The sequence below is a fragment of the Penaeus monodon genome, unplaced genomic scaffold, assembly GCF_015228065.2.
Source record: "Penaeus monodon isolate SGIC_2016 unplaced genomic scaffold, NSTDA_Pmon_1 PmonScaffold_1034, whole genome shotgun sequence".
Taxonomy (NCBI): Eukaryota; Metazoa; Arthropoda; class Malacostraca; order Decapoda; family Penaeidae; genus Penaeus; species Penaeus monodon.
This window is the reverse complement of record NW_023638982.1, coordinates 1-27,500: the sequence shown is the minus strand read 5'-3', so window position 1 is coordinate 27,500 and position 27,500 is coordinate 1. Positions and strand designations below refer to the sequence as shown.

Genomic DNA, 27,500 nt, shown 5'->3' with positions numbered 1-27,500 from the left:
AAACCCCCTAAATTTTAAATTTTAATAGGGGGGTTGATATATTAATAAGGCAAGTCTCCCTCAAAACCTTAGGGGGGTCTTTAAAAAAAGGGAATCGGGCAAGGGGGGGGAATGTGAGCTTTTGTTCGTTAGGTCGGAAAGAGGCAAGGGGTCGCTTCAAAAACCTGACCAACTTTTGGATGGGGAGATAAAAGGGGCCTTTTTAACGATTAGGGAGGAGTAGGTTTTGGGAATTGGGGGAATATTAATTTAAAATTATAATTTATAAAAATAATTTTTAAATAGAAATTTTCAAAATTTAAAATTAAATAAACTTATAATTATTAAAGGGGGAATAATATTTGTTTTATTAATATTATATATATTTTATATTATTAAAATATTTTAAAATTTTAAAATTTAATATAAATATATATATATATATATATATGTAAATATATATGTATTTTAAAAAGGTTATATATTATGATATATTATAAGGTATTATAATTATATTATAGTATATTATAAATATAAATTTTAAAAATATAAATATATACTATATAATATATATAAATATAGTGTTAATTTAATTTAAATCATTATAATTATATATATACTATATATAAAATAAACATTATATACATATAATATTATATAATATAATATAGAAATAATTAATATAAAATTATATCATAATATACATATTAACATATAATACAAATAACATATATAACATATATATACAATAAAAATTTTATATTAAATAATATGAATATGTATTATAAATATATATATATATTATATATATATGCATGATATGCAAAATATTAATCACATAAAAAATAATTCCATATATGTGAATATAAAGTTTAGATACAGAATAAATTGTGTGTGTGTTGTACGGTATTTTTAAATATTATTATAATTTAATATTTTAAAATAATTAATATATATATATTATTAGATAATAATTTAAAATTATATAATATTTTATATAAAATAATTTTATATTTTATAATAATATATATTTTATATATATTTATTATATATAAATATTTATAATATATATATTATATATAGATATATATGATATTTTAGATTAAAAGTGGTCCCCAAAGCTTTTGCAAAGCTTTCAGTAGATCCTAGCCCCCCATGAGCACCATTTGGTTTACACTTTTTCTTTTTGGAATGCTTAAAATTAAAAACAAGATTAAAACAAAAAAGATGTATTTTCCCAAAAAAAAAATTCAATTCAAAACCCAATTTTTTTAGCAATTTATTTTGTGCAAAAAAGGAAGAAAAAACAAAAATCCCCCAGAAACCATAGTAGCATATTTTATTGTTTTCCATTTTACTTTTAAATGGGAGGATGGTTGGGCATATTTTGTTTTTCAGTTTTGAATAGAAAAAATTTCATAACTGCTATAATCCCATTTTTACCTCCTTATTCCCGTTCTGCCTTATGCACCCCAAAATCTTTCCACATTTCCCGGGGGCCTGATATCACTTAGGAACCAATAAATATATAAATAAAAGGCAGTGATGCTATGGCCCCCCCATAGTTAACTGTAGCTTCATACTCTGAAAAAGCTGAATCCCCAGTTTTAATTTTTCCCAAATCGCAAGAGTGATCTTGTTTTTAAGGTACAATAAAAAAAAAAGCAGTCCCAAAATGCATGTTTTCTTTTTTTTGCATTTTTTTTTTCAATTCCACTTTTTAAATCACAACCTCAATCCTTCATTTAATAATTTTAAAATACAGAGGGACGGACAATACAAGAATAATGAAACTTTTGCCATTTTTCTTTCCTTTTTCCCTTTATTTTGAAAACTATTTTTTAGTGTAATCAGGCAAAATACAAACTAACAAACCATTTTAGAAGGCACCTTTTTTAATCATATTAAAATTGCCATTTTTACAGAATCTTAAAATTTTACGTTCAAGGAAACAAATGACAAGAAAACCCTAATAATAAAAATAAAAATATAGAATATTTAGAAGCTATATATTAATTAATTAGACGGTCAATGGGTTTTCCCTTTTTTTATTCTACTTTAAAAAACATCTCTGTAAGATAATGGTGTCTGCATTTTCAATAATGTTCTACTCCGACAACATCCCTTGATAAATAAAATATGGGCTAAAAACCGAAATAGAATTTTAGGTTGAAAGAGCACAAAAATAAAAGCAAAACATCAACAAAGCAGGGGAGAATTTTGTTCACAAAAATATTTTGTGCTAGAAATATTCTTTTTGAGCATTTAAATTTTTAGTTTGGTTTAGCATGAGGTATATGTAAAAATATTTTTTTAGGGAAGGGGGTATTTTTAAAACAATGATAATGAAAGAAATTAGTGCAAAATGATTATAAAAAACACTAGGGTTTTACCTTTTAAAATGGGGGGGGGGGGAAGCATACCAAAAATGTCACAAACATGAAAAAAAATTATACCCAACTAAATTTAAAGGGGCTATAAAAAATCCAAAATATAATTTTCTCCCCATCTATTTCAAAACAAAAAATATATATGGCAAACAAAAAGAGATAAGACCAACAGGTTTCCATATAATGTGCTCAATCTTCCGGTATCATGTGTTCCTTTCACTTTGGTGATAAATTCAAAAAAGGGAAAATGCACCTGTACATGACTTCTATTTATTTAAATTTAAAATAAAAAATCTTAACAAACTCCTTAAGTCTCTTTTAAAATTTATGGCTATAGGGGTCAAGTTACAATATTTAAAATGCACTTGAGAATAAACTTTAAATACTAATAACAGCACCCCTTTGTTCATAATGCAGATTATTTATTTCACTGACAGAAAAGGGAAAACCCTTTTTTCGATTTTATTTTTTTTCACTCATTCTCGTTGCAACCACAAATATTGCAAATTTTTTTTTAAAGCTTTTAAAAAAAAATGCTGGCTTTAGTTGTTTTAAATTTCAGTGTCTATATAGTAATAAATTTTAACTGGAAGACCAAATTATCTGTATAAATTTTTTCTCTGATAATTTAAAAACAAGAAATTTCAAAAATAGAAATAAGTCCAAGCTACAATTATGCATGCAACTATACATTTTTGCTTTACAGAATTTGTGCAAAAGAGAGGGGGGGGGAAAAGAGAGGGAGGGGGGGGGGGAGAGGAGAGGAGAGGAGGAGGAGAGGAGGGGAGGAGGAGGGAAAGGAGGGGAGGAGGAGAGGAAAAGGAGGGGGAAAAAAGGGAAAAGGGAAAAGGAAGAGGAAGAGGAAGAGAAGAGGAAGAGGAAAGGGGGGAGGAGGGGAGGAGGGGGGGAGGAGGAGGGGAGGAGGGGGGAAAGGGGGGGGAGGGGAGGAGGGAAAACTAAGGGTGAGAGAGAGAGAGAAGAGAGGAGAAAAGAGAGAGAGAGAGAGAGAGAGAGATGGGGGAGAGAGAGAGGGGGAGAGGGGAGATGGAGGAGAGAGGAGAGAGACTAAGGGAAAAAGGGTGGTGTTGGTATGTATGATGGTGTAGGGGGTGTATGTGTGTGTTGTGGTGTGGGTGTTGTGTGTGGGTGTGTGTGTGTGGTGGGTGTGTGTGTGTGTGGCTGCGGGTGCGTGCGTGTGTGTGGTGGGGTGTGTGTGTGGTGTGGTGTGGGGGTGTGTGCGTGGTGCGCTGCGTGTGGTGTGTGCGTGCATGCGTGTGGGGCATGTGCGCGAGCGTTTAATTTTGGGTTTGTTTAGTTGCATAGCAGTGGCAAAATGACCCCAAAGCAAAAGTTTTTTCCTTTTAAATTCAAAATTTTTTATTAGGAAAAAAAAACAGTATAGCAGAAACTTGTAAACCCAATTTTCCCCTAGATCCTTTTGGGTTAAAAATAAGAGCTAGAATCCCAATATGAAATAAAATGATACAACTTAAACAAATATTAGAAAATCTTCAACAAAACAAGTAAAGAGTGACAGAATTGGGATATGTAGTTTTGTGATGCGTAAACCCCCACAACATCAAAGCAATGCTCAAGAAGCTAAAACAGCGACTAGTGTTTTCAACACTGAAGTTTTTCAACCACATTTTATGAACCTCCCAAAGAATGAATGGCAAGGCTAAACTATTTGATATTACATAGCCCAAATCTATGTACAACATGAGACAGACCAACAATGCCAAGGGTACAGGTGATGTGAAACAAGTGATGACTTTAGAATTAGTCTCACTTTGTGGACTCAAAAAACTTGCACTCTGCAGACCTGGGGAAGGAGTTGACAGCAGATTGTGCAAAGTTTCAAGGTCATTTGAGTTTGACCCAGAGACATCATTCTGCTGGTGTCTATTGCTTGTGGCATTGTGATTATGATTTGTGTTTGGCTGACTTCCAGTATCAACCAAGAGGGTAGGTTCGACTTTCAGGTCTGCAAAAGAAGGAGGATTACAGTTTAACATTTGGACAATATAAACCCTTAAACAATAGTTTCCAGAATAGTTATGATGGTAACATCAACTGGACACTATATTTCATTTAACTCAAAAACTGTTGTCTTATATTTCCAATAACCTGCTAAGATTTCATGTAATTATGAAGATTTAATAAAAAAGCATCAGTTACATCTCTTGTATTGTTTTTTTTTATTTATTCTCACTTGCATCCTTCTCTACATTTGTCACCATGAACACTGATCATCTGATATACACACTTAGCTCCTTGGTTTGAGGTAACAAAACTATGACCCAGAATTTGTAAAGAATTAAGGTTTATAGGTGACCTCTGATCACACTAGAGAAGAAAGAATTCATAAATACATGTGGAATATTCACTGACTAAACACAACTACAAGCTGGGTTCAGGCTTAGCCTCCCAAGATACACTCAGCCCAGTGAACTTCAGGGCCATGGGAAAAACTGGATTACCATAATGACCGTACACAGGTGTTTCATGCCATAAAAAAACAATACTACGATACCTCTGTCATAGGTCATATAGAGGTATCACTCAGAGCCACTTTGTTTGAATTCCTGAACTTCTGATTTTATATTACAATTTTCTTTTTGTTTATTGCACATTACATACAGCAATCTTTATAGTCATGAAAATGCTTAATTTTACTGATATTTTTTATTCTTCCACTACTTAACCCCTTTGGGATCTGTATGCTTCACTGCCCGCATGTGGCCCCAAAATAAGGGCATTGGGTTTACTTCAGTGGCCACTCTGATGTGTGTGTAGCTTGTAGGCCAGGCACACACACAAACACTTGCTTGTGTGTAGTGACAAAACTGCATGCCTCCCCTTTACAATGTTATTTTCTCCTTTTATGGGTATTTTTTGTTTTTTTTGTCACTTTCCAATGTCTATATTTGTTATTCATTTGCTTAATCCAAATGGTAATGAGTTGTTTTCCTTACAAAGACTCCATATCATCTCTCTAGGTAGTCCATAACTCAAGTGCAATAATAATAAGAAACATTTTGTTCTGTCATTTTTTTTTCTTCATAATATTCAATCTTATGTTCTACAACTTGCATTACTGACCACATAAATTACATCCTCCTATTCCAGTCATGGCTCACGGACTCACTTATTGATGGAAATAATACAAAAGTCTCTTCCTAAATGCCTACTGAGTCTATTTATCCTCCAAGAGCTTAAAACACTTGTGGCAAGTCATTCCCATCACCTGGCCTTCAAAACTCTCATGACAGCAATTTCCCATTGCCCTCGCCCTCAGTCAAGTTTTTCATGACATGATGGTCATGTCACCTGAACACTGGGGTTAAATGAAATTTATTTCAGAAAATTTCTAGGAAATGTGTATGCCAGCTAATACTAGAATGTAAGGCTGACCATATTTGTTGAGGAACTGCCACACACAGAGTAAGCAGACAGGAGGAAAACAAATAGCCAAAGGTCTGAAAGGTAATGAAAATAACTGGGGACAAAAATCTGAAACAACAAATGTCTAAAACATGAATTAATATTGAACAAATTTTGACTAAAATTAGTATTTGTGTGAAGCCTCATGAAGCTCTAAGCTATTATCTCTATTTTAAATATTTGTAAGTTAGTAAAACTACATGAATGTTCTATCAAATATTTATGCTTATACAATGAGATCATTCACTTTTTGGTACTCTTGTTTCAGGACTACCCAATTTGTTGAGATAATAGAAATCAAAACAAATCTTGAATGATAATCCTCTCACCTAATCATGAGCTATCATGAACCCCAAGTAACACAAGTACTCTGTTTCAGGGCCATACTAAGGCTATGTTAAGTGTAAGCAAAACAGGCTAAGAAGAGCTAAAAAATGGGTAAGTTTTTTGTTTCACACAGACATCCTACCCAAGTAATTATTTTGCCCTTGTTTCAATTATTTATTGTGTAATATACATGAATCTCTTATTTTCCATTGCAGATGATACATGTAAAAGTATTGGTAATTGTTTATGAAGTGACTGCATCCCTTCGAGATTAAGTCCTTGTTACTCCAGTCACTCCTGGGATTTCATAAACATCACCTATCCTAACTCATGGGGCATTTTTCCCAGACTCCCACCCTACTGCTGTATTTCCCTATCAGGGGACCTCACCTGGCTTGTGGGGAGGGTGATGTGAACATGTTGTCATGGAAAAATCTGTCATCAAGAGAATTTCAGTTGTGATGGTTGGTTATACTCAATGGGTGTTTAGGAAGTGGCTATCACTTTATTTCCACTAATAAAAGTGTTGAATGTACCATCCATGACCCATGGTTATACTAATTATAATAAAGAAAATTGAATATTATAGAAAAAAGTATATATATAAATAACAAAGTTTTACTTATTATTACTATCATTACTCTGAGTTATGGACCTAGAGAGATGATATGAAGTCTGTGCAAGGAAAACAGTCTATTGCTATCTAGATACGGAATATCAAATGACAATTACAGATATTGGAAAATGGCAAAGAAAAAAATGCATATGCAGAAAAAGAGAAAATAACATTGCAAAGGGGAGGCATAGAGTCTTGTCACTGCATATGAGTGTTCATGCTACTTTCTGTTAAACTAGAGGAGAAACAATGAGTGGCTATGCAAAAGACCAAGACATTGATGTTGAAAAAAAAAGTAATTAAAATACCAAGTAAGTCCAACATTTCAGGGAATGGACAAAAATTTCAGTGTTTGTACAAAATTAATTTGTTTTTCAAATATCAAATTATACATACAAACACTGGAATTATTATGTAATTATTACCAAGAAAGAGACTGAGTTCCTATTTGCTGCCATGAAATTGTATCATATTCAATCAAGGTATGCTGTGGTGTGGGTCCAGGTTGTTTGGTTAGGTATAGGGTAGGATCTATTTTATAAGGATCATAGAGATGCAGGGGGAAGAGCCCTTAACTTAACATTACTTAGAAGGAAATGTGTAAAGACTATGGGAGTCTAGGGGGCAGAGCCCACTGACTAGTGAAATATATGGTTACAAGATATTGTAAAAGAGTATCCCCATGGCTAAGAGATTAAGTGGGGTTTATGGTGGTGTCTTTTCCCAAGGATAGGTTAGGTGCATGATTTTAATTCCTCCCACCCCTATGATTTTACAAATTTTTGTTCTACATTCATTCTATTTCAGCCTATCATTCCCCTGCAGTTACAACTCATGCCCTCCCCTACTATAGGGACTATCATATCTAAATTGCTATATTTCTATAGCACACAGATAATTCTCATTGTGTATTCCACTGAATATCTCTTCACCAAAGAATAAGTTTTCTGATCTAAGAAAGAATTATCAAACAAACATACAGTTAATATGCTCTAAGTGTCAGAATGGATTTGGTGAATGGCTAGCACCTTTTGTCTGTGTGCATGGATTCCAACAGATGTGTTGTAATCATCTGTAAATAACATTTGTGTACTGATGGACTTATATGCACTTTCAGTAAAATGAATGAGTAAATTTGGAAATGACATCCATCACAGATTTCTGGGTGAAAACTATGTTTTTATGAAATCTCTCATTGTGTTGCAAATCTAGCACTCACTTCCTTTGCAAATTAAGCACATTTACAATATTGGCACTGACAGACAAGGAGGGCATGATAAGTACCCGGGAAATTGAGTAGTAAAAGCAGATCATCAAAGTAAAACTTTCAGTAATTAGTTCTTGTGAAGCATATTTACAGTAAATAGGGGGCAACTCCCCTAACCCCCTTTCAGGGAGGTTACCACCTTCCATACCCCCCGCCCGGTATGCAAAATCTTCACCTTGTATGTTTCAGCAAGATTGAGCCCAGGCAGATAAGTGAATCTCTTACTGATATCTTACCTTGACCAATAAAATGTCAATAATTTTTCATAATCCTTGTTGTCAATGTTGGCTAAAATTACAACCACTATCCACTGCTCTTTTATATTAATGCCATGATATCTTGCATGTTAAGGGGAAAACAGCTTCTTAAACACAGCCTAGCCATAACAGAACCAATCTGAATTTCAACTGATGTCCCTGGGATGCAGCTTCTATTGTCACATGAATATCTATTACAAATCTTATTGGCTCAAATAGACTGGTTGCAAGTGTCTGTTGCCTCGTGACAGCCAAGTGCAATTACAACTTACTTATTTAATTTCCCTCACTTATGACATCTGCTACAATTCTGTCCAACTGTTACGTTGCCTTTTTCGTTTCTTATCATTATTTCTTGCCGCTGGGAGAGTCATGGAGTCATGAATTTTTCAGGTTTAAATCCTCCCTACTACTTTTATTACTAGTTTGCAAAGGAAATGCTATTGTAGAAAAGTGTCTTAGAATGTTACATTCTATTGGATGGCAAGGTCAAACTTTATTTTGGGGAGTCAAGTGTCATTTGCAATGATACGACCAAATACAATATGCTGTGTTTATCCAAATGTAATACTCTATAATTATCCTATAATACTACACTTTGAAATAAATCTTTAGCTTGTTTCATTGAGATTAATTCAAATACCTCAGCCTGGAAATGAGAACTTTGTCTCCTTTCCCTGTCAGTTCACAAGACAATGCATCTTCCCCATGATTTTGTAAATTCTATTCATATCCACGACAGACCAAGCTCTAACTAATTACCTTTGTACACAAGATCTTCCACCTTAGGTTTAAATCAAGAACTTCCTTACCCGGAGTTTCGCCATTTTGTGTGATAGAGGTGTGGTACGTGTTTGTCCCAAATATTTTCCTCTTTCTCTCTTCTGCATTCTCCAAGATCTTTTTCCTCCGCAGTTCCCTCCGTCTGGCAACTTCGTCTGCCATAATGCTAGCGACCTCGAGAATTGCCAGTCTGCGCCGTGCCTTTTGTTTTGTTCCAAATACATGAGAGAGGAAAGCGTGGTTCTCGGAAGGGAGAGTTAAGTTTTTATAAATTTCTATTTCTTCAAATTTTCATCACACTGTCAATTGTTATATTTGCATTTACGTGTTGTCTATGTTGTATAAATCATTATGTATTTATCAAAAGTCTATCCATATTACCAGATGTATATTTATGGTCGTATCTCGCTAATCCACGCTTGTTTGCATTTTATATATCGAGAGAAGAGCTAATCGTATGAACTTTTTAAATTGACATATTCAGCACACACCAGTTATCTGGGAGATTGTTCCATGTTGCAATAGTTCGGTTTGGGAAGCAACTTTTTATCACCTCTTTTTACTTTCAAATGTGTTCTCTCTTCCTTGTGTTCAAATTCAGTCATCTTATATAACTTCACTCTTCCGGTAATATAGTTGAGCAGCATAATCATGTCACCCCTTTTACTTATTTCATCCAAAATACTAAGCCTTTTTTCTATAGTCTGTCTCCGTAGCTCATATCCCTTAGAGTAAGTGCCTATCTTGTGGCTGTTCTATAAACTCATTATATTTTGTCTATAACCTTTTTTAAAATGTGGACTCCATAAAACTGTACTGTACTCTACACTTGGCCTTGGGTTCAAGGTAAGTGGTAGGTGATGGTGATTTCAGACCAAGGCTGCACGTGGCGCGTGTCACTCGGTTTACAAGATGGCATCATAGGAGACTGACAATGGCATTGTTGTACTAAGTCCAAATCAGTCTTGGGATAAGTATCTCTGTCACTTGGAGGAATAAAGTGGGTAATATTGGGGTAGAATGTGAGGCAAATTTGTTCTAATGCCCTGAAAATACTTGAAAAACATTTTGATAATTATATCACTGAGAGTATTTTCTTGTACTAAGGTGATGTACCATACAAATATTTGCATTTCCCCACAGTCTGTACAAATGTTATGTTTACTGGTTCATTGTGCGGAAGAGGCTTAGTTGTTCACGAAAGCAGGCACGCATCGTATTGTCTCCTGCAAGACGGCGCATGGTTACCCTCTCAACCAAAGCCTCGCGAAGCCGTGTGTTTAATGTGTTTGGCGGAATCCTTTTTGACACTTCAAAACTACTCTATGTAAGCTATATATATATATATATATATATATATATATATTATATATATATATATATATATATATATATATCCTTTTTATATTGTATGCCATATGATTTTAACATTTTATATCAATTTGGCTAATGCTTGCTTGCTTGCTTGCTTGCTTGAGATTTGCGAAGTTCTGGCTTCGCCCGGGCCTTTCACTTATGGCCCGGCCTGTGTCAGCTTTTTATGGCTGTCTCATTTGTTGGTCTGACACTCGGTGCTTACCGTGGCGGTGGGATTGCCAGCAGGCGCTCCTGTAGCCGTGGTGTAAGCATCTCGCATAATCTCTTTACCAGCACGACGGCTGTGTTCTGTGGGGTTTGTCTTAGGAATTGCGTGTGCACGCAATTCTCCAAGTAGTGTATCAGTGTGGCGTTCGGCTCGCCGCAATGCATGCAACACCTCTCTTCATGTTCTATTGTTTGTATGATCTGCCATGCACAGTGGTAACCTAGGCGCATTCTGTGCAGAATGACTTCGGTACCTCTGTTGTTTATTTCAGAGAGTGCCAGTGGTTCATAGCCTGTGGCATCTGAGTACCAGCTGGCCGAGGGGGAATGTCTCGTTTCCTCTCTGTGAAGCTGCAGGAGGAAGGAGTTGGCCGTCACCGTACACTTCCTCCTAAGTAAACTTCGGCTCTGATGTATTATCATGGGATTTGGGGGCATACCCCGGCCGATTTCGGCTAATCTGTCAGCAAGCTCATTGCCTCTGATCCCTATATGGCTGGGAACCCAGTTTATGATAATTCTTCTACCCTGAGCAAGCATCCTTTGTGTTATTGTGCCGATGGTTGTCAGGAGGTAGATGTTGTCAGTGGGTGAGCGCTGCTGAAGACAGTCGACGGCTCCTTTGGAGTCTGTGTGTATGACCACGTGACCTTTTCTCCTGGACGCGTGTCTCAGTGCTCCCATGATAGCAACTACCTCTGCCTGTAGCGAGGAGGCGTTGTCTGTTACCCTCATGGATATTGTGGCATCCCTTGCTGCAAAGCCGGCGCCTGCAGTGTGGGTCAAGGGATCGACCGATCCGTCTGTGTAATATGTCAGGCTCCCCGGAGGGGTGATGGTTGCAATGACCCTCTGGGTTTCTGCCTTTAGGCTAGGCGTGCAATATTCATTCTTTTTGCTTGCCAGTCTCATGACCGAGAACTCTATCGAGGTTTGTGCCCACGGCGGAGCTTCGACAAAGTCAGGGTGTGGGGAGTCCATGCCCTTGGCCAGTAGTGGTTCTTTGAGCTGATGGCGTATTAGCACCCTGGCTGTGTGAGACAGCCAGGAGTTGTTTGCAAACAGCTCGTTATCTTGTTCTAGGCGTCTGACTATTTTGTGTCTTAGGCTTGTGTTCCTGGGAGCCTGGATGACCTTGGATAAGAATTGGGCTGCCGTTAGATCAATTCGTGAGGCCAAGGGGAGAAGGTTTGTCTCCACTAGGAGGTTGAGGACCTTCGCCCACCTTGGGGCACCCAGAATGACCCTGGCGGCTTCGTTTTGGACTGTCTCCAATCGGTCTTTATATTTTCTCTTGATGCCAATCAGAGCGAGGGAGGCATAGTCTACAATGGGCCTGACAGCATGTACGTAGAATGATCTTAGTACTCTGTGTCTGGCCCCTATGCGTCTTCCACTCATTACTCTCATGACAGACAGTCTTGCCTTTGTTCGGTCAAGCAGGTACTGGACCTCCTGGCGGAAGGAGAGGGTCCGGTCTATCCTTACCCCAAGGTACAGGTGTTCCTGAACCCACTCCAAGTCCATTCCCTGGATTTTCAGACTTGTGCCTTGAACTCTCTGTCTCAAAGCCATGGCCTTGGATTTGGCTGCAGAGATCTTTAGTCCTGTCCTGCAACACTCCTCGGATACCAAGTCCAGACAACGCTGGGCTTTGTTTAGGCAGTGTGCTCCAGTGGAGATGATAGCAAGATCGTCTGCATAGGAGATGATCTTGCACCCCACTGGGAGGTTTATGTTGAGGATACAGGACATTAGTGCGTTAAAAAGGGCTGGACTGAGAACCCCACCCTGTGGCGTTCCATTTTCTAGTGGCATGTGCTGTGATAGGTGACCTTGGAATTTGACTCTGGCTGTTCTATTCGTAAAGTAGTCACCTATCCAAGCCAAGAGCTTACCTCTGATTCCTTTTTGGATCAGGCTCTCCTGAATGGCAAGAGGACTTGCCAATTCGAAAGCCTTCTCCAGGTCAAGGAATACTGCCACAGATGCGCCCGTGTTTATTGTGCTCAAGAGCGTGGCTATGCTGTGCGCTGTGCTCATGCCCCTGGTGAACCCGTGGAGGTGTTCGTGTGGGGCTCCCATTTTCCATTGGAGCCGGTTCAGTACCATCCTCTCGGCAGTCTTGGCCAGACAGCTGAGGAGAGAGATGGGGCGGTACTTCCCCGGCTCCTTTGGTTTAGGGATGGGAACTATGGTAGCCCTCTTCCAGCTCTGGGGTAGAGTGGAAGTTTCCCAGGACCTGTTGATGAGTTGCAGGAATGCAAGCTCACCTACCAGTCCCAGGCGGGAGATGATGGGGTACGAGATCCCGTCATCGCCCGGGGCTGAGTTGCGACTGGCTTTGTGTGCATCTCTTAGTTCCCTCAGAGAAAAGATAACGTCTGAGTTATCGGGTTCGGCTGCCCTTTCTCTGATGTGAGCAAGTCTGTCTGGTTGTAGGCGTTCTTGTCTTGCCCTCAGTTCGGCTGGCAGACTGTCGCTGCTCGTTCTCGCAGAGAACTCTTGCGCCAGTCTGTTGGCCTCTGCCTGGGGGTCGTGGTGCGTGCATCTCGGGGCTGAGCGGCTGGTAGCTCGCTTGACCCGTTGCCATAGCTCTGAGAGGGTGGTACGGTGATCGAAAGACTCACACCATTCCAGCCACTTTTCCTGCCTCACTCTGCTGGCAGTTTCCTTGGCATCCCTCACCGCCTCCCTTAGGAGGGCTAGGTTGTCGGGGGTTCTTTGCCTTCGGAAGTGTTTTCGGCACATGTTTACCCTGTGGTTGACCTCCCTAATCTCGTCATTGAAGTACCAGGCGTCCTTGTGACTCCTGGACCCAGGCCGAGTTTTGGGTATGGTCAGTGAGGCTGCCTCATCAATGGCATTTACAAGTCTGGCTTGTAGCACTTCCACATTTTCCCTCTGTGTGGGTTCATTGCTTCTCAGACAGCGGGCCAAGGCGCTCTGGAACGCCTGCCAGTTGGCCTTGTCTGTTTTCCATCTTGGATTCGGTCGTGGTATTTCGGCTGGGCCACTATCCATGAGGGTTGTTATAGTGCCATAATGGTCACTAGTGACGGTCTCATCGACACGCCAGCCAATCCTCTCCACCAGAGTCGCAGTGGCCAGGGTGAGGTCTAGGACCCCTCCTCTCACATGCGTTGGCTCCTGGCTGTTGAGGAGAGCGATCTCGGGGAATGTCTCGAGCACGTTGGCTATGTGACGGCCAGCCGCATCCGATACCCTGCAGGGAGCCAGGATGGGGTGGTGTGCATTGAAGTCTCCCCCTATGATCACTCGGTCGTGTGCTGCGGAAGCACATACCTGGCTGATGTCTAAGCTACTACAGTGTGGCCTGCTGTACACGTTGTACAATTTCAGGGGTCCCCCGGCCAGTTGAATCTCGACGGCAAGAGATTCAACATCTTCTCCACAGTGCGGTGCATCGGCTATTGCGGAGCAGGGAATTGTTGCCTTCACCAGGGTCATCAGGCCTCTTTTGCCATCGGAACGTGGCAGCGCGTAGACGTGATACCCTGAGAAGCGAACAGCTTCCGCTGATAATGTCTCCTGGAGCATGACGATGTCAATGCTCCTTGATCGCACTATTGCGTGGAGGATGGCACTCCTTGAGGAGAAGCCACAGATGTTCCACTGCAGAATACTTAGATTGCGTGTCATGATGTTACTAATTGATAGTTACATCAGAGACATCGTCACATTCGGGTTGACGGTCGGAGTCTGACAACTCCATTGTGAGATCCTCACTGCTTGAGGACTCTCTTTCGGCTGTCAGGCTATCCCTGGATCCACTGGTGGGTGGAGAGCCTTTGGTAGCTCTGACTTTTCGTCTTTGGCTTTTTCTCGGGCCAGGCTGTTTCTGTGCATTGGCTGGCCTTGCCTGGGCAGGCTCAGCTTCTTCTGATTCGGCTTGTGGCACTGAATCAGCCTGGTTAGGCTCTGCCTGTGAGGGCATAGCCTGGCTAGGCTCTGCCTGTGAGGGCATAGCCTGGCTTGGAGAGGGGAGGGGAGTCTCGACCTGGGCTGAGGGAGAGGATTGGGCTGATTTGGCCTTCTCCATCTTCCTTCCCTTTATGCTTTTCACAGTCTGTTTAAGAGTCGTCATGGCAACACTGACTGCCTTATCCGCCTCTTCCTCGGTCCTGGACAGGGATACTGCCACTGCTGTGACCACAGCAGTGATCAGGATCGACATGTCCCCCTCGTCGAAGAACATGTCTTCTGGGTCTGGGGGGACCGTGTGGTGCTGTTGGAACCTTTCTTCCTGTGGTTCCTCTGCACTTGCTTTACTTGGGGGAACTCCTGATTGTCGGAGATCTCCGGTTTCGGCTGGGGGGCAGCTTCCTTCCTCTTAGGAGGTCGGGAAGCCTTTTCGCTTTTGTTCCTCCCCCAGACGTAGGTGCCTGGGGGGGCAGGAACAAAGTCTGGTCGCTTCTTAGCAACCTCTTGCCGTTTGAGGGCCGCCTCTTTCCTGACAGAGCAAGCCAGGCTCCAGGCGTGATGCCTCTTGGCACAGTTAGGACATTTGGCTGTTGTGTCCTTCTTTTCTACTTTATGTGCCTTGATGCACACCTCGGTATTGTGTGCCTTGCTACAGACACCACATTTTGGCTTGGCTGTACAGTTAGCCTGGTGGTGTCCGTACTTCTGGCACTTGAAACACCGAAGTGGTTCAGGCACATAAGTGCGTAGGTTGTAGGTACCCCAGTTACCCAGATCAAGGGTGGAGCTTGGGGTACCTTTCATGGTCACCAGGACTTGCCTGGTTGGAGTCTTCCCCTTCGACAATCGGGAAGCCTCCACGACCTGTGGGTGTGATGTTATCACCTCCACATCGTATGAGACTGAGAAGCCAAGTAGCACCATCTTGACTCTCTTCTCCTCGGGGTTCAGTGGCGAGAGGCTCACTTTCCTCCCATCTTTTAACTCCTTTGTCTCCTGCAGGAAACAAAGGGTGCTTGATCTTTGGGCACGATGATCATGCCCTGATCTCGCGCAACCCGGATCGACAGCCGGATTTTGCGCTGGCTCTCCAATGCCCTTACCATTTGGTAGGCATTGTCGAAGCCTTCGGGTTGTACGGGGACCTTAAATTGCGGGAAACGCCTTGGGGGTCCAGACTCGCCATCAGAGTCGGACTCCGGCCTCGGCCGTTTCGGTCCGCCCTTTCGGCTTTGGGGCTTGCTCGTGGAGGCACCAGCTGTTTCGGCTGGTTCAGCTGGTGCTCCTGATTCATTCAGTGGGGTCGTCTGAGGGGGGCTCAGAGACCTTCCTGGTCTGGGTGCTGGCCTGGAAGGGCCAGCACGAGAGTCCATCTGTTGGACAATCTGGTGGACAGACATGTTTGTACATGATTTATTTGTCTTGTCCGCCATCTTGGCAGCAGGCATGACAGTGTCATCCTGTGCTCGGGGTTTTCTTTTGCCACCCGGAGGCACGTAAGGCTTCAGGGTGGCTGCCGTGGTCTGGGCCTTGCACGGGTCGTCAACAGTAAGGTCTGTCTGTGGGGGATTTTTATTTAGATTTTCCATGTACTTGGCAGTGCTTCATTCACTCACGCCCCCACCCACCACGGAGTCCAACAAGGGGAAGCTGAGTGCTAGAACCAATGTCTAACAGCAACAGGGGTGATGAGTGAATATACGCAGCCAATTAGCCGATTGCACTGGTACACACGGACGGTGTGGGTACCAACGGCAGCATGACTGCTTGACCCTAGCCTCCCGAGGGAGACCAGCCGATTGACCTGACCGGGCCTGGATCAGGCCGCCTGTCTTGCCAGAATAGAGGACCAAAGAGGCGTGTTGCTAGCCGCAGGGCGTACTCGTGCACGGCATCGCTCAACCTCCAGGACTCCCGTCTCCCAGCTCACAAGGGTGCCACGCACGGCAAACACGTGGGTAGGTGTCAACCTCTGGGAGTATCCCAGAGGGGATGCCCTTCCACCTACAGGACATCATTGATGGGAACACTTCTGCTCCTTCCTCAGTGAGGAAGGGGGCTCTTTCACTTTTTCCAGGCAGTTCCTCTCCGCTCCTCGGAGGGGACCTGTACCCTTTTTCAAAGTGAATCCCTCTTTTCTCTGAAACGCCCAAAGGTTGTTTCACCTCATTGAGAAAAGAGGGGGGTCCTGCACCTGTTCCTGTCAGTTCCTTCATCCCTCTGAAAACAGCTGGCCACAGACTGTTTTCACCACAGTGAGGGAGAGAAATTAACATTTTTCCAGGAGGTTCCTATGGCAGGACGGTTTTTTGAGGTGGATCCCTCTTCTCTCTGAAACATCCAAAGGATGTTTCACCTCAGTGAGAGAAGGGTGGGTTCTGTACCTGTTCCAGTAAGCTCCTTCATCCCTCTGGAAACAGCCAACCACAGACTGTTTCCATCACAGTGAGGGAGAGGAGCTGACTTTTTTCCAGGCAGTTCTTTTGGCAAGGTGAGTTTAACGTGAATCCCTCTTCTCTCTGAAACACCCAAAGTTTCACCTCAGTGAGAGTAGAGGGGACCTGTACCTGTTCCAGTAAGTTCCTTCATCCCTCTAAAATAGTTAACCACAGACTATTTCATCACAGTGAGGGAGAAAGACTAACTTTTATCCAGGTACTTCCTATCACGGGAACTTGATGTTCTGTCTAGCAGCTGCTATTAGACAGAACCTGGCTGAAGGCCTGACAGGGGGGCTCTACCTGCCTATCGCCCTATTCGAAAGAAAAAGAGTGGCAGTCATCAGATGGTCTGCCAGACCAATCCCTAACAAAAGAATGGCAACTCTATGCACACCGTAAGGCAGGCCTTCTAAGGCCCCCCAGACACACCCTCCCCTGCGGGAGGTAAAGGTCTGCCCACGTCCGAGCACGCGCCCGAAGATGGGGTCCAGTTCACCAGAAGGTGTGCACAGAGTCATCCTAATGCCGAAAATTCGCATAGGAAAGAGTAGGCTAGTAGGGCACGAAGCTACATGCAAGCACATAGCATCGTGGCATCAAACAATGGGGGGCGCGTCACCGTCCGGTAACGCGGAAGAGCCGAGGCCGAGATTGCATGGGACCGGGCGCGGTGCATCTCTTTAATATGCCCGTGCAAAAGCCACATGATCGAGGGATCATGGCATCATGCTAACTCTCTTGGCGTTGCTCGGCTCCACCCGCTGCGCCCCGTCCGCCACCCTTGCCGGAACCGATCATCCCCTCTCTCTGAATCGTCCAATCAAGGACCGATTCACCGCAGGGAGAGAGGGGAGGAGCCTGTTCATGTATCCTTCTTCTGATTCATTTGGCTAATAATAATTTTGGATGTAAAAGCTCCATTAAAATCTAACTCAGAGGTGGCAGGTCGCACGCTGAAAAGAGCAAGTCCAATCTTGGTGCGAAATGCCACGCCACTTGTGTGTGAAAGCTCTCATATGCTTCCGTATGTTCGTTTTCAAGTGGTGTACCACGTGGCAAGTGGTAAATGACGCATGGCACGTTGATTTTAGACCAAGGTTACACTCGGTTCACAAGATGGTACCATCGGAGGTTGAAAATGTTTATGTTGTGTTCGTTTTCAAATGGCGTACGACGTGCGACGTGCCACCTTAGTGTGAAAGCAGCCTAATTATGATGGCTGTAAAGATACATACAGTTTATGGACCTTTTCATTTATACATCTGCATCTCCTAATATTTATTAGTATAGGGGATGATTTTTACTTTCTCCGAACCTGACTGACTACATGGCATTTATTGGTGTTGAATTCCATTTTCCAATAATAAGATCTCGATGTCAGTTTGGAAGCATTGGATAAAGGATAAGTCCGATATGCGAAGCTTAGCCTCGCCCGGGCTATGCCATGAGGGGAACCCGGCCTGTGTCGACTAATGCCGACTCGCTCACGTGTGTCAGCTGGTGCTGACTCGGCTGAACCTAGTTCTTACCCGCCGTGGTGCCCAGCCACAGCAGTAACCTCCAGGCGACAGTTACAACTTCTCGCGCCTGGGCGGGGCGCGAACCGCCAACCCCTTGGATGAGAGGCCGACACGTTACCACTGTATTAGCCGGGAGGCTGGAAGCATTTGCATGAGGCGTCGTCTATATTATCCTTTTTATGCATTTTTGCGTGGTCTGTAATTATTCAGATAACTACCTGGACTTGTGTTTGACCCTAAATCCTTAAGTGTTCTAACTTCCATAAGTCTTCTATGAGATACTTTATCAATGTTTTTTTAATATCGAAGTATACAGAAACTACCCAGCGGTATCTTTTTTGTAATATTTCTGAAACTCTGTCAATAAAATAGAGGAGATTTGCTACACATGATCTTCCTTCCCTATAACCAGATTGCTTATTTGATATCATACTGTGTTTTTCAAGTACTTTAACCCACTGTTTCTTAATTATCCTTTCTAGCAGGTTAACGAAACTGGTCTATAATTTAGGTTCTGTTTGTCGCCGCTCTTATATAAAGCTGTAACGTTGGCGAGTTCCCAAGCTTTTGGTAGTTTTCCTAGTCACAATAGATTTTGAAATATAAATCTCATCTGGGCCCTCTACTTTAGTCTTTTCTAACCCTTTTATTAGGTCTTTTATTTCATTCTTATTGAGTGTGATGTTTTCGACGTTCTGCTTTACGTTTTTACGGTTTCTTTCTCGTTCAAAATATGGGTCGTGAATGAACACTGGTTGAAATTGCTTATTAAGGGTTTTACACATTTCCTCTTCCTTTGTATTAGTGATAATTTGATTCTGCCTTTGGTCTCATATTTATGTAGTTAAAGAAGAGCTTTAGTTGATTTGTACATTTATTGATTTATCATATCCTTTTCAAAGTCTAATTTCACCTCCCCCATGGTTTGAGTATACTCATTTCTCCTTACTTTGTATCTTTCTTACGCTGCCTGAGTTCTATGTCTTCTGAACCTTTACCAAAAGAGTTGCTTGTTTTCTCTCGTGTTCTTCATTTATCACTGAACCACTTCTGGTCATTTCTTGCTTTAGTTTTGAATACTGTATATCAATGTTCATTTCGTCCAAGATTGTTGTCCATTTTATACTATCAAAGAGATCACAAAGGCTTCTATAATTACCCCTCTTGTAGCTATGTTTCCCCTTCCTTTCCTTACTTATGATGAGTTTCTCCTGTAGCAGAAAGTGTTTTCGTTTAATTGCTAAATGATCCCTACTAGAGGACAGTACTCTAAAGCCTTTATATCATCTTTATAATTCGTGAATATTAGGTCAAGCATAGATGGACTTTCCCAGGTATGAATTGTTGTTATTATTATGTAAGCCATATAAAGAGCTACAATGAAAAAAAATTCAAGAATCATACCATCAAAGGTGTTAATGCAGGTCAAAACACAGCTAAGAAAGAAAGAGAAGATAGAAAATTATCAGCTATTCACATGGTAAAATATATATTATTTGACCTTTTAAACTTATCGAAGAAGTTACAGTCTCCGAAGGTAATCTATGCTAAAACCTAAAGTAGCAGTGAAAAAACATCTGAGACGTAGACGATCGACTTAAATCAAATGTCACTAAACTGAGGGTTATGGAGCTTCTGGGACCTCTTGCAAGTTGATAGAATCAGGTCAAAACTTTTAGAGGGGATGTGAATTATCGGTTACAATCTTGTATAAGACTGAAAGAGTCCCAATATCCCTACGATGCCCAATGTCAAACAGGAGAACTTTAATGGAATTAAAGGAACGATTAAGCAATCTTAAGTGACTGCAGCAGATAACCACACAAGATAACATACTCAAAATGAAGCTGAATGATAGAAAAAAAGGATCTACGAGTAATGTTATCAATTTCATAAATCTTGCAATTGCGAATGCCAAACTTAGATGAAACTGCCCAGCCTATATTTCTAATTTGCAATTCAAATGTAAGCTCTGAATCAAGAGTTACACCTAAGAGCTTCAGATTATCCAGTGAAGTGATTAAGACTCCATTAATCAGCAGACTTGGATGCTGAGGCAACTGTGTTCTAGACCGACACTCAACCATTTCATTGGACTTGGTAGGATGTAATTTCATGCCCCAGCGAGAGCACCACGATTGAATTATTATCGCATCTACAGTGAGAATGTCAGCTACTGTTTGCCTGGTTACCGGAGGAGGAATATCAGCAAACAGAGAAGTATCAGCATATGCCAGCAATTTATTAGTAATGTGGACCAGATATCGCTTGTATATAAAATAAAGAGCAAAGGACCACGAACACTACCAGTTAGAATAATTTGAAACTTTAACATCAACACCAACAGACTGCAACTTAAAAATCAAATCCATGTGATTAACATCGTCAAAAGCTGCCCCAAAATACAGAGGACAAGCCTTGGCTCATGACCCTTATCCAAAACCGACTGTATTTCATGCACCAACCTAAACAAAGCATCGATGCAGCTGAGTACCTTTCTAAAACCAAACTGAATCTCTGCAAGAAACGGTCTCAGATATACAGAAAGACGTTTGGCCAGCAAACGGTCAAAAACCTGTAATTGAAATGGGTCTATAGTCAGTAGGTGAAGACTGCAGTGGGCCCGTGGGAATAGGGTAACATTACAAAAGCGTCAGCACTCTGAAAATGACCCTTGACGAACTAAAGGCGTAAGATTACAGTTAATTAATGAGTTAATTGACTATACTTTTTTAATCAAAGGAAACAAGCTAATAGAGTCTACTCCAACATATTCTTCTGATTCTAATAACAGATACTTGATTTCAGAGGATCTGAAAGCAAATGAATTAAAGGAAGGAAATGTGTGGCATGAAAGTGGAAGTTAAATTTTTTGGAATACCTTCGCATAACCGATCACGGCGATATTGGTATCGATGGAGTCCTCTCACTCTATACTATAGATCGAAATTATGCCACAGGACTCCCCTCCTCCCTTTCTCTCGATGCCCACAATCTAGTAAGAGAGGGGACGAATGGTACCTGGGAAATTACGTGGTAAATTGCAGATGATACACAGATAATTGGTCAACATATAATCAAAAGTAGGGATATGTGTTCCCTACAACCCCTCATGAGGGGCTGCTGCCCCCCAACCCCCGCTCTGGACAAAAAAGAATCCACCACGTATGTACGGTATGATAGAGCGTTGGCTCCCACATGCAAGGTCTATATAAGTACTTGTATAGACTGCCCGCATGTCGGTCGTACGCTCTACCCTTCCGTGGAGGATTCTTTGTTCTCCATTGCGGGGATGGCAGGAGGGGAATTGCAGGGGGCACAGCCTCTGCATTAGACACTATAGTGACTGATTCTGTGTCTATATTTCATATCTTACCTCGCAATTTCCCTGGTACCTTTCATGCCCTCCCCTGCTATCAGGCCAAGATTGTCACTAATGGGGGGGGGGGGGGTCCGCGGCATAATTTCGATGTATCAGGATAGTAGATAGTGAGAGGAATCCATCGATACCAAATCGTTGCGAACGGTTATGCAAAGGTATTCCGAATAATTACCGCATTCTTCTGATAAGGTAGCTTTCTCAGTCATTAAAGGAGGACTGGAGGACGTGGTGACATCGTTCAGTAATCCATGCTTTATCGTGTGAACGAGATTTAAGAATTTTGCTGGGTACACATCTCGTTATGTCCAACAATATCAAATTCAGAGCATTAACAGGACAAGGAGCACTATAACCACGATGGACTCTACATTAATTATCCCTGTCAAATCAGTTAAAAAAAGATCCAAAAGATTACCACTCCTGTGGGTTGCGCCACGGACTAACTGCTCATACCCAGCTACATCTGAGAAATCTAAGGCAGAGATGCCATGTTGGTCACTTGGGGACACAGAATCCAGCCAGGCTTTGTGGTGAGCAATAAAATAATTTATGAAAATAAAGTACGATTTCCTTTCAGTCTTATGAACATTAATGTGTGCTCAGTAAACAATCATAAACGCTGTCATTGGATTTGGAACTTCTATAAGACTAAAAATGTAGAAATTAGTAAAACGACTGCACACTCTCACAACCATGTATTCATGACTTCATTTATACAAACTTGGGCTCGAGGCAAAGAGTTCCTACGTAGCAACACAGGTTTATTAAAATTAAGTAAAAGCAACTTTGAGGTGTGCCTTATGTATTAAACCAGAATTTCAGCACAACAAATAATGTCAAATCTGGTTGAGAACACTGCAAGTTCATTCAAATACCCGTGAAGTCCACAAATATTACTAAAAAGTAAGTTGGAATACTGCTGACGGTTAGGGCCAGGATTAAATTCAACATCACCCGACAACAAAACAGTAATTCCATATAAAAACTACGAGAATATAAATTTGACAAAGAGCTCAGTTATCAAAAACCTAGAGAGTCTTAGCACCCCCTGACCACTGAAAGCCTGCGGGGGACTGGAGGCCATGGCTAAATCGACATTCAGGATTATAATAACAAATGAAGAAAGGTAAGAAAGAAAATATGAGAAAGAGAGGAAAACAAGAAATGCAGGGTTGTCCCTTCCTACAATAGGGAGGTGGCTGAATTCAGGAATGTTGGCCACACAACTGTGTCTTCCATTCAGAGGTCCATTTCAGGGATGTCGTCGGTAGTGAAACTACTCATCCACCTTTGTTATAGCAGCAGGGATGCCAAGATCCCTTATGACATGAACACATACATTTATAGGAGACAGACATTAACAGTGGTGTTCAAGTGAGATAAATTTATGGGTCATTTCCTCCACACCCTGGGTTCTCAGAGCCCAACCACGTTGCTCATCCACTCACAGACCGCTGCAAGCAAGGTTTTGCTAAGATAGACCGCACAGCACGGAAAAGGCAATGTGCATTTATGACTTCTAGTATATGTGTGTGTGTTATATAGCGCAGTTCATTTTGTAATGCAATTACATATACAGCAAGTGGTGATTTGAGTATGTATAACGAACTTGATGTGTAATATAACTAGTCAAAATAATAAGTTCTTGATGAAATCCGGCCGTTGAAATCTGAATTTAAAGGTGATATATCATTTACTTTTTCACACACACACACACACACTTGGTGGGAGCAGAGATCGGGACATAGATCAGAGACGTGAACGACCGTGAACGGATCAGCAGGGAATTCGACAAGACAACGGAGGACAGAGGAAGGCGGCAGAACAGAAGATAGATTGCCAGTCTTTTTATACTCTTTACTAATATCTAAGTTAAGTTCTGCAGTACTCATATTGTGTACCTGTGTGGCAACAACCTAATAAAGGGGAATATTTCTTCTATCATGTGTGGATTTTCATACGATCCTTCGAGGTAATGCTTACCTTTCTTTTTCCAAACATCTAAAAATAATAAACAGTCTCAGTATAAGTGATCAACTAGATTTTTCCATAAGACCTTATATTTTCCTTCGCTACCATTCCCACCAATGAAAAAGGACATACAAACAAGTCTTAATTACGTCGACGAGCGCCTTCGGCTCGTTGCGCGCGCGCGCACACACACACACACACACACACATATATATATATATATATATATATGTAATACCTAGTTCACATATGGCCTATTTCACCTCACACCAAATATATATATTTGGTGTGAGGTGAAATAGGCCATATGTGAACTAGGTGAGCGATGTAATACCTAGTTCACATATGGCCTATTTCACCTCACACCAAATATATATATTTAATTCAATAACACTAGCCTCTACATACCACACCTTTGCTAGACATGACAACGGACGCGACATCCGCAGGCCTTCCGCCTCGCGACGCCGTCCCGTGTACACGATCACATCCTCTCCTCCATACTTCCGAGTACATCGCAACCCTTGTGAGTTTCCTAGTTCAATCTGTATAAAAGAGGGTCGCCTGCGAGCGACAGACAGACAGCCTACAGCACGCTGACCGGACTGAACCTCTGTCCGTCAGTTGTACCATCCTCTCATTACAATATATATCTACAAACAAGCAAGAGGTCTGTTTCACCTTTAATGCTGCCCAAGATTTCCGCAAAGTGCTAGACGCGACTGGTCTGCACTCTACCGCTCATCGGCCATCGTTACAATATATATATATATATATATATATATATATATATATATATATGTATGTATGTATGTATGTATATATGTATATATATATATATATATATATATATATATATATTATATTTATATATTTGTGTATGTGTGTAACAGACTCAGAACCTTAATATAATGGCTAGCAGGGGTAGTCATAGTAGTTATAACGACTTGACTCTTTATTATGAAAAGTACAACATAGTAAGGGAACATACGAGACAATGTCTTAGGGTAGGCAGTGAGCACGGGGTCCGGCCAGCAAGCTCTGAGGGTGAAGGCTGGACTGACCTTATCACGTCGAGCACTGGACACAAACAGAGAGGTCAGACGAGGTCATCTACGTCATCTACGCCCTCGCTGATTCGATGGTTCCTTAATTCGACCAAGAGCCACGTGGTCTATTGTCTAATGGGTTACACAAATTGTGCCTATGCACACTTTGCCTTTGCATTGTCCTTGGTGCATCTTCATGGCTGCTCGTCCCTGTCGTCCTCTTCTTCCTGGCCCTTGGTGTAATCTATCCATCTTCGACGTCCCACGTCCTCGATGGTCTCGCACAGGTCCTTCTTGACTCCAGATTCGTCTAGACTTCCTCGTAGTCCTCGTCCAGGCATAACTCGGCGGCGTCATCGTCCACACGTCCTCACAGATTTCGTCCAGGTCCTTCTCGGCTGGATGCTCGTCCACACGTCCTCGTAATCTTCATCCAGATCTACAGGCGTCCGAGCAGGAGGCGTCCTCTTTGGCATATCAGGGCAACTGATACCTGCACTGACGAACTCCTGGAATTTGACTGGATCTGTGGACGTCCAGGCAGGCGACGCCCTTCTACAGCATCCTGGGGCGACTAGTACCTGCGTTGGTGAGTTCCTGGTCCTTTACTGGATCTATGGGCATCCCGGCAGGCGGTGCCCTTCCACTACATCATGGGGCGGCTTAATACTTGCTCTGACGATCATCCTGGTCGGCAGGCTTCTGGCTATCTTCCAGTGACGTCCTTCCTACAGCCTCCTAAGGTGACCATTTCTGCAGCAGGGTCCTCCTTTGGTGCCGTGTCGGATATCGGTAAACCAGATTATATGTATAAGAGCCAATATAGTAAGAGAAAAAGAAAGGCAACAGAGAAGAAGGGGTGTTAAGTGCCACTAGCCAGTTATTTGTGTAAATTTGCAGTTTTTAATATTTGTTTTTACTTTATTTTCGTTTTTTTTTCATTTTGTGTTTTACTTTCACAAAGATAAAAAGAAAATAGGAGAGGGAGACGTCAGTAGCGATCCACATGGACCTGGCTTGAACTACCAACCATCTCTGATAGATATGAGAGTAGATAAGGGAAACGACAACAGAGAAGAAATAAACGTAAAATGAGAAATTGTACATTATGTGTGTGTGTGAGCGACAGTGAGCGTGAATGAGAGTGAAAGTGAGAGTGACCTCACACAGAGAATGAATCACAAACACAAAGATTAATGTTCAATAAAACAATACTGAGACGAATTAGCAATGCTATTTATACAAAATTATTTCAACTACCACATTTAATTCAACATTTAATGATATGCAACAGAATGTACGCACTAATGAATGGTGAAGTGAAAGAAATATCCGCAAGCTTTCTAGCAAGCAAATCTTCTCGGGGTCAGAAATTCTGAACTAGTGAGGTAACTATGTCTAGCTATGCATGTCAGACTTCATCAATCGGGGGTTCCTATACCCAAAATGCTGTAGAATGAAGCAAACTGAGCCGGAAAAATCTATAAATAACCTGATCTCTTCTGCGTATCTGTGATGGGCGCTCATGAGATTCCCTACAGGTATCTATCACGAATCACAAGATTGCTTGGGATTTACCTAAATCATGCAAGCGACTTCTAGAGGGTGTGATTAATAAGCAAATAATGATTCTAACTTAAACCCTAGTCCTACATTAATTAACAGACATAACTGCGGGTCACACCAACTTGAAAGTTGCCAATTGAACGAATAACTTCGGTTTTACCTGTACCCACTATCCTAATGTCAGAGTGCAGATCTATTAGGTGATTTACGCAATATATCGGGCATCTTTGTGCACTATGATATGGGGAAGATCCTAACACTATACTCAAAATAAAATTTATATAAAATCACCACACAAGCTCCGTTCTAGCACTGATAGAACATGTCACCAATGAGCAATGTAACGAAGCTACGGTTATTCCCTGTGGTCTCAACAACAACAACCAAATTATGGGAAAAACGAGCAGTCATCTCTTGAAAGGGAAAGAGAAAGTGTAGTCACGCCAAAATGGGAAAACTTATTAGGAGAAGAGAAATAAATGATATGATATTAGTGATAAGATAAAATCATAAACACATTAAATTCAATGCATCTGAAACAATATAAATCTCTAATAGCAAGAGAAATTAATTAACTACATAACTAATGAATGATATTCGTGTTTGTTGACCACATTCTGTGATCACACAGTAATGCGATTTGAGGTCAGAAGAATAGTATGAGAACGTGCCATTTACTGTCATTTAGCACTTTTACCCAACAAAACCAACATGAGAATGACTGCACATACGGCTTAACACATTTATGGGAGAAGAAGGAACGAGTCCCAAAATGTGTACTCACGTGGCTTTGTAGACATGGTCGATCATGGAAACTGGTCAAGCGAATTTCAGAAACTGTGTGTCCATGTTCTGAGCCAAAAGGACACAACGACCATGCTGCCACCAGTTATAAGAGGCTATGGACCCTAGTACATTGGTTATGACTGGTTGGCAGTGATAGTGGTTATACTGGCTTGACTTTATTATTGAAGAGTAC

General features: G+C 41.5%; 1 protein-coding gene across 1 annotated transcript; it reads right to left on the bottom strand.

Moving 5' to 3' along the window:
• Positions 1–3,880: 3,880 nt before the first annotated feature.
• LOC119568639 lies at positions 3,881–9,316 on the bottom strand. Its single transcript, XM_037917165.1, has 2 exons — positions 9,093–9,316; positions 3,881–4,353 (listed from the first exon to the last, which is right to left on the bottom strand). The coding sequence occupies exons 1-2, from the start codon at positions 9,223–9,225 to the stop codon at positions 3,881–3,883; spliced, it is 606 nt and encodes a 201-aa protein (XP_037773093.1). The 5' UTR covers positions 9,226–9,316.
• Between the last annotated feature and the right edge of the window lie 18,184 nt (positions 9,317–27,500).

Excerpts from the sequence above, each read along its gene's own strand:
- LOC119568639 (XM_037917165.1), bottom strand. The coding sequence starts at position 9,225 with ATGGCAGACGAAGTTGCCAGACGGAGGGAACTGCGGAGGAAAAAGATC. Across the intron at positions 4,354-9,092 it reads ACAAAATGGCGAAACTCCGG|ACCTGAAAGTCGAACCTACC; the intron begins GTAAGGAAGTTC and ends CTTCTTTTGCAG.